The 17,624-nt window shown below is 52.0% G+C and overlaps 5 protein-coding genes across 5 annotated transcripts; 2 read left to right on the top strand and 3 right to left on the bottom strand.

Moving 5' to 3' along the window:
* Positions 1-563: 563 nt before the first annotated feature.
* Positions 564-1,916, bottom strand: VTJ04DRAFT_6074 (uncharacterized protein; the record flags this gene model as incomplete). Its single annotated transcript, XM_069364257.1, has 2 exons — positions 564-1,411; positions 1,544-1,916. 2 exons carry the CDS (start codon positions 1,914-1,916, stop codon positions 564-566), a joined length of 1,221 nt encoding a protein of 406 aa, XP_069218101.1.
* Positions 1,917-3,804: 1,888 nt separating this feature from the next.
* VTJ04DRAFT_6073 (uncharacterized protein) lies at positions 3,805-4,797 on the top strand (the record flags this gene model as incomplete). Its single annotated transcript, XM_069364256.1, has 1 exon — positions 3,805-4,797. One exon carries the CDS (start codon positions 3,805-3,807, stop codon positions 4,795-4,797), a length of 993 nt encoding a protein of 330 aa, XP_069218100.1.
* A 3,855-nt stretch (positions 4,798-8,652) lies between these two features.
* Positions 8,653-10,362, top strand: VTJ04DRAFT_6072 (uncharacterized protein; the record flags this gene model as incomplete). Its single annotated transcript, XM_069364255.1, has 5 exons — positions 8,653-8,668; positions 8,737-8,983; positions 9,040-9,227; positions 9,410-10,221; positions 10,276-10,362. The coding sequence occupies 5 exons, from the start codon at positions 8,653-8,655 to the stop codon at positions 10,360-10,362; spliced, it is 1,350 nt and encodes a 449-aa protein (XP_069218099.1).
* A 50-nt stretch (positions 10,363-10,412) lies between these two features.
* Positions 10,413-11,679, bottom strand: VTJ04DRAFT_6071 (uncharacterized protein; the record flags this gene model as incomplete). The annotated part of the gene is made up of 3 exons (XM_069364254.1): positions 10,413-10,574; positions 10,633-11,428; positions 11,486-11,679. The coding sequence occupies 3 exons, from the start codon at positions 11,677-11,679 to the stop codon at positions 10,413-10,415; spliced, it is 1,152 nt and encodes a 383-aa protein (XP_069218098.1).
* Positions 11,680-15,915: 4,236 nt separating this feature from the next.
* VTJ04DRAFT_6070 (uncharacterized protein) lies at positions 15,916-16,347 on the bottom strand (the record flags this gene model as incomplete). The annotated part of the gene is made up of 1 exon (XM_069364253.1): positions 15,916-16,347. The coding sequence occupies one exon, from the start codon at positions 16,345-16,347 to the stop codon at positions 15,916-15,918; it is 432 nt and encodes a 143-aa protein (XP_069218097.1).
* Positions 16,348-17,624: the final 1,277 nt, after the last annotated feature.

Raw genomic sequence — 17,624 nt, 5'->3', positions numbered from 1 at the left:
GGGGGGCGAGTGTGAAGGCTCCAATGGGGCCAAGGGCCAAAAGAGATGCAGCACGAGTTTTGAGGTGCATAAAAGCTGGCTGACCTAACGGGCACAGGGTTGATACCTATTGGACGCGTCGAAAGGCGGAGGGGAAAACGATGAACAGATGTCTCTCTGATGATCCAAGGCCTTTTCCCGAGACGGAGGCTTATAACTCTGTATGAATACTCAGGACTCTTGACATACCTGAGGCATCTGCAATGATTTCGGTGCATGCATCTCGAAGTAGAGGGTAGCTCAAACAACAAGTGAGCATCCCGGCACTCAACCCGCCATGGCAGCAGCCACAGCAATGGGAATAATAATATCGTGACATAATAGGCAATTGAGTCAATACAGACGGCGTGAGCTGCACTGATGCACCAACAGCAAAGATAATTTTGCAACAGTTCTAAGGTTTACCTATGTAAGCAGCTGCAGTGGGGACACAATATTGTAATATAATGAGCCAATAGCACGAATGTGTTAGTTATTATACCCTTGAACCAACAACCATGATGGTGTTGCGGGAGGGGTCACTGTTAATGCGCCGCTCGCTGGAACTCAGCCATTTTCCTCATCAGAGTGAGATCCGTAGCCGTTGGCTTCACAAAGCGCAGGGCAAAGTCAAAATGCCGTTTCAGCAGAACCCTCTTCTCCTCGTATTTGCCATGTTCGTCTTGTTGCTGCTCTTGAAGGCATCTTGTCGCCGCAGACACGCACAGATTCTTGATATCCGAGCCTGAAAAGGACCTGGTAAGCCGCGCAAGCATATCAATAGAGACATCAGGTCCCAAGGTTTCGTCGCGAAGCATGATTTCGAGAATGCCTTTTCTTTCCTCGAAGGTTGGAAGGTCAAGGTAAATGCGGACAGGGGCGCGGCGCAGGGCGGCGGGATCAATGTCCCAAGGAGTGTTGCTAGCTAATAAGACGAATGGATTGCGGCTTTTCTCCTCATCGCCGAATGCCCCGTCCCAGTGACGCAGAAACTCGCCGAGCATAGTGCGAAGATAAGTCGTCTTTTCGTCGGACCTGCGCTTGGCGAGGATGCCATCAGCTTCATCGACAAAGACGAGGCACGGGTGCATCTTGCGTGCGAGGCGGAAGATGCTGCGGACGTTTTTCTCAGCCGAACCCCACAGCGAGTCGAGGATATTGCTCGCTGATATCGATAGGAGCCGAAGTCCACACTTCCGTGCGACCGCTTGTACAAGCAGTGTTTTCCCCGTCCCTGGAGGCCCGAAGAGAATGGCCCCGGTCACGCGATTTTTCTTGAGCACTCCATACTCATATTGGTCTGGTCGTGTCACTGATAAGAGGAGGGTGCTTTCAAGTACTTCGAGGGCAGCCTGGTTGACACATATATGTGAATAATCAGCTGGAGTATTTTCTGCAATTGGCAGTGCGTTTCGATCATAATAGTGGTTAGTTAGCTCCTGATTTGAGACTTTCAATGTAAAATTGGCTGAATGGCAACACATATTATGACTGCCATGTCATGTGGTCTTATTAAGAAACGCACCTAAGTTCACGACACATTGCAGCAAGGGCAACTCCTCTGGTTCGCACTGCTCTTCCAGCTGATCGATGAACTTGTCGTATGAATTTTGACAGCTCTCGGGCTTCGATTCAGGTTGAGACTTTGTAGGGGTTTCCTTTAGGAAGGCATCGAGTCCAGAAGCGGTATCGTTAGAGGGAGGGCCAGAGACTTCCGTGATAAGGCCAGGAAGGCTGTGCCTAGAGGTGAGGTCTTCGGTGCTGTTGCGCTTGGACGTGGTGTTCTCGCTTCTGGCATCAAACCAGTCATCCGAATCAAGCGCTAGCTTCCTGAGACTCCATTTGTCCATAGAGTTTAAGCCATACTCTGTTGATATGCTCCCCGGTATCCGGTACATGAGGCGAGGGTGTGTTGGATTGTGTAGAGGTTCACAGATAGCGCAAAAGTTGGTTGCAACGCACGCGACACACTGGTAACGGATTCCATGAATATTGGGTCGTCCGCTGATAGGGGTTACCGAAGAACATAACTCCCCGTCGCATGGGAATCCAATGCGCTCATAGATGCTCTTGCATTGATATGAGTCATCATTGTGCCTCGTATAGCGCTTGGTCCTTAGGAGGGAGAGTTGCGGATTCTCTAGTAAAGTGACCCGTTCAGGTCGGCGGTCAGCTCTCTGAGGGAAACTTGGAAGCTGGTAGGTCCTTGTTATGCATATAGCTTATGTCATAGGTTCGGGGTTGATGAGCCATCCATACCTTCCTCCGTTAATGTCTGTTTGGATGAAGAGAACCCCATGCCCGGTTGCTGCCCAGCTGTTGTTGTATTATTGACTATGACTGCCTTGGAGGATTGGACTTCTAGAAGACCAATGGCGGCTGGATTCGCTGGGGACTTGGCATCGAGTCCTCGAGGCTTTCATTCAACATGAAAAAGAAGCAGACACAAAGAATCGACATCCTTGATTGGATAGAGCTATAGCGACTGACTAAGGTCATGGGCTGATAAGGAGAAGATTTTATATCATGGTGCTGATGGGATTGACGATCGTAATGTACCGAGGGACAGAAAATGGAATGGTTGCGTGGTTTTGAGTTCTCATTCTATGTTCGCCACGCATTGAATCTGTCCGTCCTGTATTTGCAAATGGAGCCAGGGCCTGCCCGAGCCCCATTCGCGTGGATAGTGTGGGTGGTGGCGGACAGCTGCTGCAAGTTCTGAACGTTCTGAACTGATTCACGCACTGGGTGGCACCACTTGAGGCTTTGGCGCTGGACCTACCAACAGCCGCGCAGTGGCTTGCGACAATTTGACGACGGGGCGTAGGGTTGTGTTCAGCTTAGCCTCGTGAAAATCAGGAGAGCATGACATTTCTTTTGTCGGCATCGCCATTCTTATTCTCGACAGGTCGATGTTGTCGCATCATGCACTCAGGTGGTTGTTCTTGGTGCTCAGACAGCTGGCCAGATGTCTCACTACCATCAACGTTCACCTCCCAAGCCTCCTTCACCAGACTGGGCTAAGTGACTTCGTGACTTTGAGGGAGCCATATAGGGATATACCTACCAAGGTATGAGGTATTAATAGCGGTTACCCGAGCTGGGGTGGCTTGCGCGGACCTGATTTTACAAAACAACTCTCTCAAACCATAGCCAGTAACAATGTCGGAAACGAGTCCTCAGTCGAACAATAAACCTGTGTCTGAGCCCGACATGCTCCGGCAAGCCGGTGCTGTTCCTTCAACCAGCACGAGGGGCATTCGGGCACTTCGAAGTCGGTTAAACCGGCGACGACAGCGTCACGCACCACAGCTGATGGCCAAGACAATCAGTCCCGCTATCAACACAACCATTTGCGGGAACTGTCCCAATGCAACAAAAAAGATCGGCCCTGAAACGATAACACGCATTGTGGACGCTGCATTTGTTCCTGCCGAGTTGCTTGAGGAACAACCTGAAGACGAAATCGATTACGACAGTCTTTCCCCATACTTCGTGGAGGCTGCTGAGCAAAGGAGATTGGTCGAGAAGGAGGTCCGGAGGTTGGCGGATGCGGCTAACAATCCGGACAAACCACTCCTCATTCAAGGAGGAGAGAGGCTCGGGAAAGGAGACTCGGTCGGCTACGAAGCCTTGAGCACCCTCACCAGATGTGTTGCCGATGTCACACTGATTTGCGAGTGTGACAACGATGGCATAAGTCTGGTCCACGCGCCGATGGGCTTGACGGCAAGTAAATTTTGCGAGAATATTCGCACTCTCAGAGGCCGGTGCACTCAAGATGAAATGGCTTCCAGATTGGGTCTCTCAAGGGACCCAAACGGTCATGACCGGGTTTGGAAGAATTCCCAAGAGCTTGCAGAAGATGCAGCAAGCTTACTAGATCTTGTGACGGCATGTTTTGCCCAATATCTTTCACAGGTGACAGAGGGTGGTTTTAGGTGGCGGGACGACCAACTCGCGGTCTTAGCCAAGTTCACAGCTAAGGCGAAATACCTATTGCAGAACGTCAGCGACAATGCGAGCATCGCAGTTCGCAACGCAGAGATTTCCCTCGCCACCTTTGAAGCAACTTACGGCCCACCAGTGGACGACAAAAACGAGTTCGAGAATTGCGACAACAACGATGAGCGAGAGAGGATTGAGATAGAACGCCGCTTTAAAAACAGCCTTAACAACCACAAGTTCAGCGCATCAGAGTCTGGCACGTTGGAGACGATCTACTATCGACTACTGCAGCAGCTTGTTCGGAAACATCTCATGGATTCCATCAAGTCCGTGCTTGGTTCACTTCTCCCTGCAATCCGCGGTCCTGGATTCGGCCTCACCGAGTATGAAGTTTGTGGTGTTGTGACGGACAGTGCTGGCATACACGGGTTCAATATGTTTATCTTCCAGGACCGAGACTTCGAGTACACCAGTACTTCAAATCCAGATCAAATCAACTTTGCCCACCCGGCTTTTCGGATGCTTGACGTTCTGGTCGCACATCTTGCCCAAGCACACAAAATGCGACCACCTAGCGGAAGTCCACAGGCCATTGGATCTTCAGCAACGAAAACGATCCTTGAGTGGGAATATACCGCGTTGGACATGCCCATGGAGCCACGACTGGAAAGCGGCAGGACTCTCACCACACCAGCATCGACCCCAACGGTCAAGAGGTATTACTTGGAGGCGACGAAGACAAACAGGGTTCGACTGGAACTTCGCGATATGAGGGAAATCATCACCGCCATGGTTCAGTTAGGCATCGTGAATCCAGGGGTGGCAGGTTGATTTCTAGTGCACTTCGACACGGTGAACACAGAATTCCAGGAACCTGTGCGGCCTGCTCCTGAACGACAATACACCGCTTTCGTGAGGCTTGCTACAAACGATTTCGAAGAGGCTCGCCAACGCCGACTTCCGAGTGATGTGCTCCGGCTTGCTGACGCCGTCAGCACAGGGCTGTTCTCACGAACCAGTCTGCTCGATTCCCGGGTAGGCAGTTCCAAGAAACCCAAGAGGATTTGGAGGGTGTCGACCACTGCTGAAAAGTCCGAGAAGAGACGAGAGAAACGCGCAAGGAAACTTGCTGATGCGCATGAACTTATGAACACGTGGGTTTACACGGAGAACGCTGTGATGGTTCAATGCGGGCGTTACGTTTGGCTCACTATCATTGGAGTCTCACTCCTCGTCCTTGGGGGACTCGCCATTGGCCTCACTGTCCAAGACCGCATCGTCGGTGTTGACCCATTTAACATCACCATGTTTCTTTGGACGGTCGCCGCGCTTGTATTGCTCATATGCAAGGCCAGGCGCGTAGAAGAATGGTCATGGAACGATTTTCTTCATCAGCGCGTCAAATGCCGGTCGGTTTCGGAGCTACACGCCGTTACTAACATTGATGAGCAACTCATCCTGGCCAAGTTGCTTCACGATGAGAAGGATTCCATCTTACGGACGAGAGGGCCGTTCAATGCGGTGTTCAGGAACAAGTCTGAGAATGGCTTCTCCATCGATGTTCCGCTGACCAACAAAACCATGCTTCTCAGCGGGTTGATCATGATTAAAGTTGACGCACCCTTGGGGCACGCTCTGATTTGTCTCGACGTGAGGAGGGGCACAGGACAGAGAATCGTCGAGCATCGGGGTATATTAGGCACAAAGGGGACCAAGTTGTTTTGCAATCAAATTGAGAGGTTGGCACAGGCTTCTTCATCGAGAACGCACAACGATGGGGCTGGGCCCCAACTGAGGTTCCCTTTGAAAGAAGGGTCACTAGAGTGGCGAAGTGTTGAGGGTGTTTATAAAGTCCTCGATGCCGAGTTCACTTGAAGGGGCCTCGGAGCTGCTCCTTTATTACATGCCAGTCGTTGGTGAAAGGTCAAAAACGGGTGATATCTGTGAGGATGGTGGTAATATCCAGCTGTATGGTATATAGGAACGTATGTATGTAGGAGATTGGGCCTCTTGCCATGCCCCGGTCCCCTATTATAGTTAGTTACCTTAGGCAGTAATCGAGGTTCTAGGTATTTCCACTTGAAAAGCCTAAATCCACCCTCGTCATGGGACCCTTCCCGGCACTGATCCCCGACTTGATCTCGTTTCCCCTCCATTCAACACAGACCAACAAGTACTCCAAAACCCATCGAAGGCTACGCCAACTTAAATCACAGCTTGGCTTCAAGAAACCCAGACAGGGACTTCTTAACAGCAACCCTGGTGGTATTATCTCATCTCCCAATCCATAGTGAAGGATACTTATTGTTACGCTCTAGCGAAGAGAAGAAATGAACAACTCAGGAAGTGATTAATGCATATTAAGCGTCAGTGTTACAACTCAGGCAATGAGATATTTTGGCTAATCCATGTATCCTACCTCAGTTGTGTACCATGGAATCACCTGTAACGGAGACCGGTGTCATGCATCTGGCGTCCCAATCATGGGAGTCCGCTACCAATGCACCGCTTGTTATCACACTCACTTTGCGCCTCATGCGAGCCCGGGGCATGACGGATCACATCCTCGGCTCATGAACAGGGTACATAGAAAACAATCGGAAGAGCCAGATTTAGACATGCTCAAACAACTCAATCAGCGAGCAGTGTCTAAGCCTTACAATGGCAAGGGGTAGATGCATACCCTCAATGCTTATCCCTATTAGTATTTACCTAGGACATAAGATTGACATATTGTATAGCGATTTGGCTAGCTCGATGGGGTTCCAGCCCCAGCAAGCTGCGGTCGACGATGGCGGAAGCCGCAAGGATACTACAACAATCATCAATCAGTCGGTACAAAGGGTCAGCCTGGTGAACAGGCCGCCTTGGTACAGAGCCTCGCGCAGAGTTATGTGGACCCAGGTACATGTGATACCCCGTCACAAGGAATCCCCTGTACACTCTGGAACCATCTTATTGAGTCAAGCTGTCTGCTGGCACCTCGCTTCGTTATTAATAAGGCATTGTTCTGAACGCGGGCTAACTTGGCGCTTTGACAGAAGCCACCCTTCCTGATCTTTTCGACGATTTAGATTTCGGAGTCAACTCACAAGAATCCCGAATGCTTGAAGGCATTTTAGACACGTCGATGATCAGGGGAGAACACAACTCCCTCTTCGCATATGTGCCAATTGGCCAGAAAAGTCGGTTCGACTACGGTGTGCTCCAGCATCGTATAACGGGCGCCTTTATCTACGGCCCTCCGGGCACCGGGAAGACGACCCTTGTGCATTTGTTGGCTAAGAGGCACCATTAGCAAGTGATGTCCATCTCACCAAACGATGTCTTCAGCAGCAAGCGATGGAAGGCAAACACAGAGGTGATTAGCGCCATATTCGACCTTGCTAGGCAACTACATCCATGTCTAACCCTTGTCCAAGAGGCAGATGGCATCCTCGGTAAGTGCACAAAATTCGACCAGGAACAAGGCCGCGCCATGTTCAACGAATTCCTCTACCAGTGGGACGGCGCGGGTAGTATTGAGAACGTGGGCCGCAGCCCCTTCATTGTGTTATCCAGCACCGCACCCTGGGATACCGACCCCTCTGTCCTGCTCCGCGCCCCTGTGCGACTTCCGACCCAGCTACCATCTACGAAGGAACGAGAACTCATCCTGGCTCGTTTACTTTTGTTTAGGTTCGAGAAGCTCGCGAAGGATGTCAGTACTTCAGACCTCGCGTTGGCTACCGAGTCCTGTACGAGTTTGGATCTCAAGGCGCTCTGCATTGTCGCCGCCACGAAGTGCCTCCAAGGCATGACGCAAACTGTTGCAGGACTAGGACGCTCAGGAAATGTCATTCGATTTTGCGAGACGCTTTGTTCGTCCGAATGGTGTAATTACTGGATCCTGCTACATCAAAGAAGTTTGCAGAATTCGGCGGGGATTTGGGGAATGATACCTCCGTTGCGGTCAGTTTTGAAGATGTGGGAGGTGTCAGAGGTTTGTTCATCGGAACTATACACTTGTTGGAGCCGGGGGGTTAGAGGACGTGGCCGCAAGCCTCGTTTACAATGTATGTACTCACTAATATGTCGGCATCAGCAGATTCGTATTTGTTGCTTTTGTTGTCACGTTACTGCGGGTAGTTAAAACAAACAGATTGGGTTAGGGTTATTACCTTGGTACCTATTCAGCCTGGACGCAGGCTCTGAGTGCCGGAAACTTTGCTCTCTTTTCCTCTGCTCTTTCTTTTCCTTCTCTAGTTTGGTCTTTCTTTTCTTTTCAAGTTTCTTTTTATCTTTCTCATTTACCTTCTTTCTTTTGTTTTATTTTATCTCTCCCCCTCTTTTTAAGCAAAACATAGTGAAACAGCGATGAAGTGGAGGGGAAAAAGAGGAGCACACTTGCCAAGAGTGTGGCTCTGTTTCAACATCCCCTCCCCACATCCCGAGGTTTCTGTGTCTTCCCCTCTTTCTCAGCAGAACGGAAAAGCAGACGAAAGACCGGCATCTACTAAACCCGGGACGAGGTATATCAACGTGAAAACGGTCTGAGAAGAGGTTGAGGGATATCTCCACACCGATAATCACAAAGGCAGTCACGTATCTATCCCAACTGCAGCCCAAACTTCGCTTGTCAGCTCAGTGCCTAACTTAGCTACCTCGAGATTGCTTCAAGCTAGCGGATAACAAACTTATGTCAATATGAGCGCTTCTGGAGGTGAGCCGAATGCTGTCCATTTCAACAACCATGGCTGTTTAAAGGTTTACTAAGCCCTAGCTTCTTAGTTGCCCACCCTGGCATCACTTGTGATGGACACCGGTGTCGAACACTCAGAGTGCCAGTCCTCGCCGGCGTGCGCTTCAAGTGCGTCGTCTGCTTCGACACCGACTTTTGTGTCGGGTGCGAGCCATATCATGATGCAACGCATCCTCGACTCATGTACCGGTTGCCACAACTCCAGTCGGAGCCACCAGACTGGGCCATGCTTAGACAGCAGGCGGGACCGAGTCGTAGGGATATGAATACGGAGAGGTAAATATTATGACCTTTAACGTTTATCATTGCCTAGTTACTTACAGATGCGACAGCACGGCTAGGATAAATCAACCGTCCACGAATCCCCAATCCCGGAATGTTGTCGCTGACAGTAGCATCCAAAGCCACAACAACGAAAAAGGGACGATTAATAGTCAGCTTTTACAGGGTCTTGCAGCTGAAGAAAAGACCTTGTTAAAGAGCATCGCCAAGAGCTTCGCTCCACGTCTGCAAAATCGAGGTGCGTCTGTAACAAGTCATCAAAGGGGACACGTTGTGCTCTCTTCCAGAACCGGGCACCCGTTTGCGTTTTTCCTGAAAGACAGTCATCTGTCACAAGGGATCATCTTCACCTTTCCACTTCGCCCTTTTCCTTTTGGTTCTTACATAATTACCCTCTAACTCAGAAGTTCGTAACAACAGGTTCTGTTCCAGATGATTACTCCCTCCGCGCTGTCAACTCAACAGCAGTCGAAATGCTCGAGGACGCCTTATCCATGGCAGGAATGGACTCAAATGAGATTGGACTCGGCGTTCTGCGGCATAACCGTATCACGGGAGCTGTTATCTACGGTCCCCCCGGGGTGGGGAAATCGACCCTCGCACACGCACTAGCCAGGAAGCACGGATACAACATCCTGTTGTTCCCAAGCCATTTCTTGTTGAAAATATGCGACGGGAAAGAAGACGCCATAGAGGTTACCTTTGGCGCTGCCCGCGAACTCCATCCGTGCTTGATCGTGGTCGACGAGGCAGAGACAGTTTTCCCGAAGCAACTGGGTCTGGATAATAATAAAGGAGCCGTTTCCGCCCAATTCCTTCACCAATGGGATCTCCTGGGAAATGATGAGGACCGGAACCGCGACCCATTCATCCTCTTGATCAGCCAGGTTCCGTGGGATATCGACCCCTCAGCACTACGCCGCGCCCCTGTGCGAATGCCCATGGACCTGCCGACGTTGGAGGAACGAGAACACCTCCTGGAGGTTTTCCTTCGCGATGACAGACTGGGGAACGATATTTCATACTCGGATATTGCGTTAGCAACTGAGTCATATTCACGGTCAGATCTCAAGTCGCTCTGCGCTGCCGCCGCCACGAGGTGCCTTCAGGAGTGGTCACGAAATGGAGAGAGGGTGTTGAGGAAGCAGCACTTCGACTTCGCACGACGCTGTGTCCCGCCAACAGGCATTGATCCCGACATGGCCAAGAAGTTTGCGGAATTCAGTGGGTTTGTGGGGAGTATTGATTGTGGTGCGGGGAGGTCTTGAAGTTGTGGGGGTGGCTAGGGTCACGGTGCGCGGTGTTTTGTTGACTTTGGGGGCCGTTGCCCCTTCTTTACATTGGGTGCGTGTGCATTTAGTTACAAATATTAGAGCAATGTTCTTCCCATACAAAACTCCTCCCAATTTACTTGTCCTCCGTTTCAGAGGTAAAGATAACACAGCGGCGACCCCTCGCCCCCAATGGTGCTCATCAGGTTCTTGATCTTGATGGGAGGAGCCAGGTGTCCCAAGTCGACGTAGTCCTCGACCGTGGTGTTGGGACTCGGCAGCAAATTCAGGAAGGTGTTCGTGCCGAACACGCCCTATATATTACATTAGCCTCAAGTTATCCAGTCAGTGAATACTGGAGATAATGCTTACTCTGCGGTTCTCGTAGTCCAGCATCTGCCAGATCCAGTATACCCGATCGACCTGGCCATGATGGAGATAGAAGGCCGGATCACCAGGCGAGATGAAAGCATCTGCTCCCGGATCGCCCGAGATCATGAAGTGACCACCTCCGTGAATTCCAAGAGACATGGGGACGTAGTTCGGATCACCCTCGAGCGTGGTGCGGAAGATCTCAATGGTCGGCGAATGGATGATAGTTTCCGTCGTGTTACGGAAGGTGGCAAACCGCCGTCCAGCATCGACATTCAAATCCCGGCTCAGACAGCGCGGGTTGTCCTGGGTCGGGTCAGGCTGCGTTGCTGGGCCCAGACGGATCTGCATTCCCTTAAAGGGGCCCTTGAACAAACACCCGCCGCCGGTACCCTTCGCCAAAACAATGGGTCCTGGGTTGAATGGGATTTCTATCGACATCGGGCCGCCAGGGACGAACTCGCCATCGCTGCCCATGGACGTGTCCGAGCCATCAAACACGGGTGAGGCGCGGAGATCATTGACGTCGTAGCCCCATTCCCAGTAGGGGAGGGTGCCTGTAAAGCCGCACTCCTCCTTGAGCTTCTTCTCGTAGATGTGCAAGAAGTAGCGGTGCCAGATGAGGAAGTTGCCCGTCTGGTGGATGAAGAAGGTCTGATTGAGGTGGACGAAGACAAAGTCATCAAAGAGAGACTTCGAGCCGGGAGCTACGCCCTCAGGGAGGAGACTTGGCTTGGTCATGAGGCACTGGACCGCGGCAATGTACTTCTTGCGCGCCGTTGCGGACAGATGTCTCCTAGGGGAAGAGTTAGTCCTCTGATCAGTGATTGGGAGTTGGCACAAGGTGACTCACCATTCCTGCCGGACCTTGACGTTGGCAATGTTGCAAGAGCCCCCGAACCTTGTGGCTGAGTTCACCAAGGCGATACCATTAAGGGCAGCGAGAGCCAGGCCAGAGTCAATGGCATCTTGTGCAAACTGTGGGAGGTTGAAAGCACTCACGCTTCCCACAGCGGCTGCGGCGGCAGCAAACGACCAAAGCTTCATGATGGTTGAGGAAATGAAATGGCACCAGGTGAGGTCGGGGGTTGATCCGAATCTCTTGGTGGTCATCCCAGGAGTTGATCATGGTGACCATGATGCGTCCTTTATACTTATGTTCTCGCCCAAGAGGTCAATCTTCCCGCGTCATCTCTCCGCATTCGCATCGTTCATTCATGGACGTGATGTCGAAGGCTAGACTGCACACATGGGGCCCAGTTGGTAGAGTGAGTCCCATATGATGTTAGTCACTGTAACCATTCCCTGCAGGTTCGGCTCGGCCGGGGACCGACCGGGACACACCCGGGCCCAGGTCGCCCTTGCCTTGCCATGCACGGGCCGTCCAGTGATACCTCATGGTTCTGGGATAGTTTGCGAGAACATCTACCCAAGAGCGTAAATGATTGACGCGGGCTGGCATCCCAGTGAGCGGCTCATGTCCTTGGGGACATGCCGTTGCAGTTGCTGACCACCCGAATCTGGGCTAACCAAGCATAGAGTTCTACCAACAATACCAATGACATCTCCTAGGCTAGTGAGCGATATGACGAGGTGTTTCGGCAACGTCAACGTCATGTAATTGGCTGATGTACCGCTGGCATGCAAAGGTCTTGTGTGACAAACCCAGTTATGAGGCTATGGTAAGTGCCAGTTCGGGACTATTGTTTGAGAGGACATATGGTGCCAAGTGGAGGTCAAGTTTGGGCCGTGAGGTTACACGAGTAACCCTCCTTGTTTCGCTTGACAAGCGGGAGAGCCCGATGGTATGCACCGGGAGGCGCAGGACCCGAGGAAGGCAGCGAGCGCTCTTCTCTGCGATGAGTCGAGACCAGGCCAAGTTTCCCGTGCAACAAATGGGGACCGTGTGTGTAACCCGCTTCTCTACACAGTACATGCATGTTGACTTCTCCCGCAGGATAGAAATAGTGTCATTGTACAGTAGAATAGTGCCGCAGGCTTCCAAAGAGCGTTGCATCTTCTTCAGGATTGATGTGGACGTCATTCCAAACGAGTCAGGAGACGGTAAGGTAGCGGAGCTGTCGGAGCCAACAAATGGGCATCAGGACGATATATGTTTATTTTGTCACTCGACGATTGTTTGGTTGGACGCCGAAGGTTTCAGTGATGGTAATTGGACGTATTCTGGAAACACAAAATTCCCACTGATACAACCTCTGGACCCGGGTTTTGAGTCCCAGCTCCATGCCCCCGGAGACGGTCAATTTAGAATCAATAAACGTTATCTGAAGTCCTACATCACTGAATGTAACCCCCAAACTGTTAGTGGGCAGTCACGCAGTCAGACTGAGCCCTGACGACTGGTGACTCCACTGAAGTCAGCTAGCTGACACTTTAATGTAACCCTTTGGCTTGTGGATGCTGATTGTCGTCCTATGACAGCGACGAGGCAGCCCTTGTAAGCGAGCTGGCCGACATCGCAGGGGATAGAATGGTGAGGAGACTGTTGGACATGGAGGTGAAGTGGGAGACATTCTACCTGGTCAGTTTGACGACAATATCCCACCAACCATGCATTCAACTGGCCTGTGATCCGCCAACCGGGTTCGAGCCGATTCCGCGGATCTACAACTCCTCGTGTTCGAGTTGGCCCTAACCCGAGAGCTGACATCCCGCTGTTCAGCCACAACGTGATCTGAACCAAACCTGTCAATTCCAGGTCCAGGTTTGCCGCCGAGCGGCGAGAAATACTACCGAAGGAACCGAGCCTGCAATACAACCGTCGTCTTACTCATCAGGCCCGCTGACTTGTTCAACTGTTCCGAGCATACCCTAGTTCCAGCACCAAGGAATTGTATGGCGCTTCGCAGCCTTTGGGTCTCATTGACTGCGACGAGCAGCACGACTAGCATTCCAGTTTGAGAAGCCGCAGTACCAAGAAGAATATATGTGCACACATCGCACTAATCTTCGCGTTTTTCCTCATCGTCATGGCTGGAAGTTTGCCCAGACGCAACCCCCCTGGCCGGCACATGCACCCGAACCGAACCCCCGTCCCACCGTGCCGTTCTGCGGATTTGAACCTTGCACCTCGTCACTGCGGTGCCAGGCCCAAAGGGGTGAGCGCAGGGTATCGTGTACTGTGTAGGTAGATTGCTCTTCGGTCTGCACGAGACCTGGAAGTGAAGAACAGACATGGTAAGTCATCTTTTCATGGTTCTCGGGGTAGTGCAGGGGGAGCACGGTCCCAACCGAATGCGAACATCATTCCATGGAGAGAAAAATCAGAACTCGCATCAATCACTCGGCCCGGGAGTCGAATCCTTTTGTCCCCTGAGCCCAGACAACATGCCCCTGAACAACAATCCTTGTTGATGCTCTGTACGACCTAACAGACCTCAAGTTCCTCACCGCATATTCATGGCCCTTTGCAGAGAATATACCTGTGTCATCACCGGCCCCCCAAAAACTCATAGAGAGCCCATCCGTTGGGGACAGTGTTCTCTGCCAAAACCTCACCAGGAATGAATAATAGGCCACCATCGGGCACTGCTTCAGAAGAGGGCTCCCTGGTCCTCAAGGAATGTATAATAGGTTGCAAGAACATCGGTCTCATGGGGATCCTTGCATGATGGGAACTTGAAGAGAGTCCTCAAAACGGCATCCTCAACGATTACCTTCACGAACGCCACCGGCGAGGCGGGGTATCATGAAGATTATTGCCATTAGCGCATACCCCGCAGAGGGGAGAGTTGCAATATTGTTGGGGCGAGGCAGATTCCTCACGCACACTCCGCATTCGCATCCGAGCATGGTGCGTTTGGCATGATATTTGGGGACCTGTGTTCATCAAGGTGTTGTTCTATATGCGCCTATTCGAGAGAAGAATGAATGGAGAAAGAAAAACAGGGAAAAGAAAGAAAAAAAGAAGAAAAAAGAAGAAATCAAAGAGAAACGAAGTATTGGCCTTTGATGTATGTTTCAACCCCGATATCAATGGCTGCCTATAACTAGGTATTCCTCTCATGTCTAGCTGACCCGGAACAACCATGCTCCTAGACATCCAGCTCCACTGCATCTTGCCTACATGGCATCCGCCTGGCTTCAGAACATCGACTAACATCGAGCTACAGAGGACGAATACAACTGGGCCGATCCCAAGTCCTTTGGCCGGACTCTTCGCGGCTGGCGTAAAGCAGCTAACCTCTGACTGGAGAGACGACAGGTCGCGGAGTCAACATCACCTGGTAATACCGCGGTGCGGCAACCGGCACAGGGATCAACTTCCTCCGGCACATCGGAAAATGGCGGGCGGAAGACGCCTCGTCGAAAAGGCAACTCGCCGCAGCAGCGACAAGCGGAATCGCAGGCTGCAAAAAATCTCGCGAGTGCAGGAGCGAGAGGCATCATACGAGACGACAGTCGCCCAGCCGGAGACGCACCTGTTCCGAGAACCGTAGACGCAGACCGAGGAGGCAGGACCTACCCCGCCAGACCAGCCACCTTCCCCAGTGACGACAGGCAACCACGGTCGGTCGATGGGTTCAGACTGCTGCCCGGAGCGGAGATACATTGACCACGGCTATCTTCACTACAGCATCAAGACTCTGTGGTACTACGTGGATGTTAGAAAACGCTCCATCATGTTGGACTGGATGTCTGGATGCGTGCGACGACAATCAAAGTTATGTACATTAAAAAGGTATGCCAATAACACCGTGGTGACCCAACTCATCGACATACACATCATGCCTTGTACCACCGGGGTATGCAATGCTGTCAATCTCTGTGGCTTCCTGCACCATCCTCCTGGTCACTCCTCATATGCATGAATTCCCCTCGCGCAGGCACGCATGGCCATGACATCCTCTCTCTCACTCTGCGATTGTGATAAAACAATCGCCTGTGGCTGGTGCCATGTATTCCAACGGCCGCAGCCACACAAAACAGACCCAAAACCTCAAGAAGAAAAGTCAAATTTTGTTGAGACAAAAGAAAGCTTTGAATGAGGGCCGGGTGGTGTAAACTCAAGTCGACTTGTCCTCCTGCATAGACATGCGTCGACAGTGTTGTTTAAAATCGAGATGACGAATAGTTTCCACGTGAGCGAATATCCGCTGAAGATAGTCCATCCCCTTTTCGTTGTCGCCCAAGCATAATGCATGGCTTTTGCCAGCCTGCCAAGTGGGGAACGCTGACCACTATGACCTGTGGAAGTGGCCTTCCGATCCGGCCCCGTTTCCGGGTCCGGTGCCCTCCGATCCCGGCCGGCCCGGGCCCCGCTTATCGGACCCGCTCAAACCGGTTTAGGCGGGGTGAGACGTCCCATGTTATGCTGACAGCACCGACGGGTTTCCGGCCCGCGACTATGCTTTTCGGCGTGTTCGTCAGGGATGCCGGTTTTCGGTGCTGTTGCTGGGCGTGCTCGATGTGGCTGGCCGAGGTGGTCTCGATATTAACGATGGCTTTCTCGGGGATGTGCAGGCTGACGACCTTAGGTGGTTCCTCCAGAGGTTTCCTGTCATCTGTGGGGTATGGCGTCGGCGCGCGGTATCGGGTTGGTTGACGTGAAGATGCATGATGTGAGAAGGGCCATTTTGAAGGAGGGTTGAGCCAGTTGGGTTGCCTGTCGAGGAATTTCTGCCCAATGTCCGAGAGACCTCCCGTCGTCCTGCCGGAATCCCTCGAACTACACCTGGATAGAGCAGATCCCATGATTGATGGAGATGGCTGGTCTGAGAGGTGGGTGGTGGGAAAGCCGGGTTGGGACGACGGAGCTGGTACTCTCGGGAGAACCCTTGGGAGGTGCTCTGTGAGGGAAAGGAGAGAATGTGGGTGATAACAACTTCACGATGTGATGGAAGCCGTGGGTATGTATAAGCCAGAATAGTGGGAAAATGCCGCAACGGGTATGGACTGGTTTGGAGATTGGAGTACTGCGGAGGTGCGGAGCGGGCCACCTGCAGTAGTCGACGCAATGAATGGCTGAAGCTTTCGCCAACGCACTTGGACGCGGAGTAATGAAACCACAGCCGGACCTATGGAATGAATCTATGTTCGTGGGCAACGTGCCAGGCGTGGAATGGGAATGGGGTTCACGATGAATAGCTGCGTGGGGTATTTATTTCTATGGAATGCTGGCTCTGTCGAGGACTGGTCATACAGCCACTCGAGCGGAGTGACGGCAGTCCTACAGTTGCAAGACCACCAATCGTCAATAACCGACACACGCTCACACAAGTGATGTCCAACTGTCCGGCCGCATCCCCTCGCCCAGCCGGAGACTATCACTTGGCGGCCATTTACCGACGGACCGGAAAAGTGGGAGAAATGTAGATCACTTGAGCCACAAATTTGCTGGTACCAGTTGCAGACTTGGCGCCGCGTGCTAGGTGGGATCGAGACCGTGACGGGGCCATAGAGTCTGGGTTTTGTCAGGCAACCATCATTCCCATGTGCATGGCTTGGGCCTTTCGGTGGTTCAAGAGGTTATCCTCCAGGGGTTTGACACTACTGTCAATTTGTAGATCACTCACAATTTCACGATTCTCACAATCCTTGGCATCCTCGGGGAACAAGCAGGACAACACCTCTTAGGGGCAGACGCACCATCCCTCCCGTCCTGCACGTCTGCCGATATGCAGCATGATCCATACCTTATACCTACTTGCCCGATTCGGAAATAGATTTTAAGCAGTAACTTCTTCGAAACACCACAATCTCACGGCCATTTCTGCCTCTGCCTCCTCTTCCCGTGCCCGATCCGTTCGGTCCAGGCCTCCGGAGCCCCGCTTGGCGGCTGTGCCAAGTCGGCGGTGTTAACCGCCGATCTCTCGGCGTCGATTGACGCGGCCCGATTCAGCATGTCTCCCGCGCTTTGCGGCACTATTGTTGGCAGTTCACAGGGTAACACGCCTGGGCTCGGCAACGGATGTACGATGGCCATGAGCTTGGGTGTGTAGTAGAGAGTTTCCTGTCTTCCTTGCTCGCAT

This window comes from Mycothermus thermophilus (genome assembly GCF_041956435.1).
Source record: "Mycothermus thermophilus strain CBS 625.91 unplaced genomic scaffold VTJ04scaffold_4, whole genome shotgun sequence".
Lineage (NCBI taxonomy): Eukaryota > Fungi > Ascomycota > Sordariomycetes > Sordariales > Chaetomiaceae > Mycothermus > Mycothermus thermophilus.
This window is presented reverse-complemented; position numbering and strand designations above follow the sequence as displayed.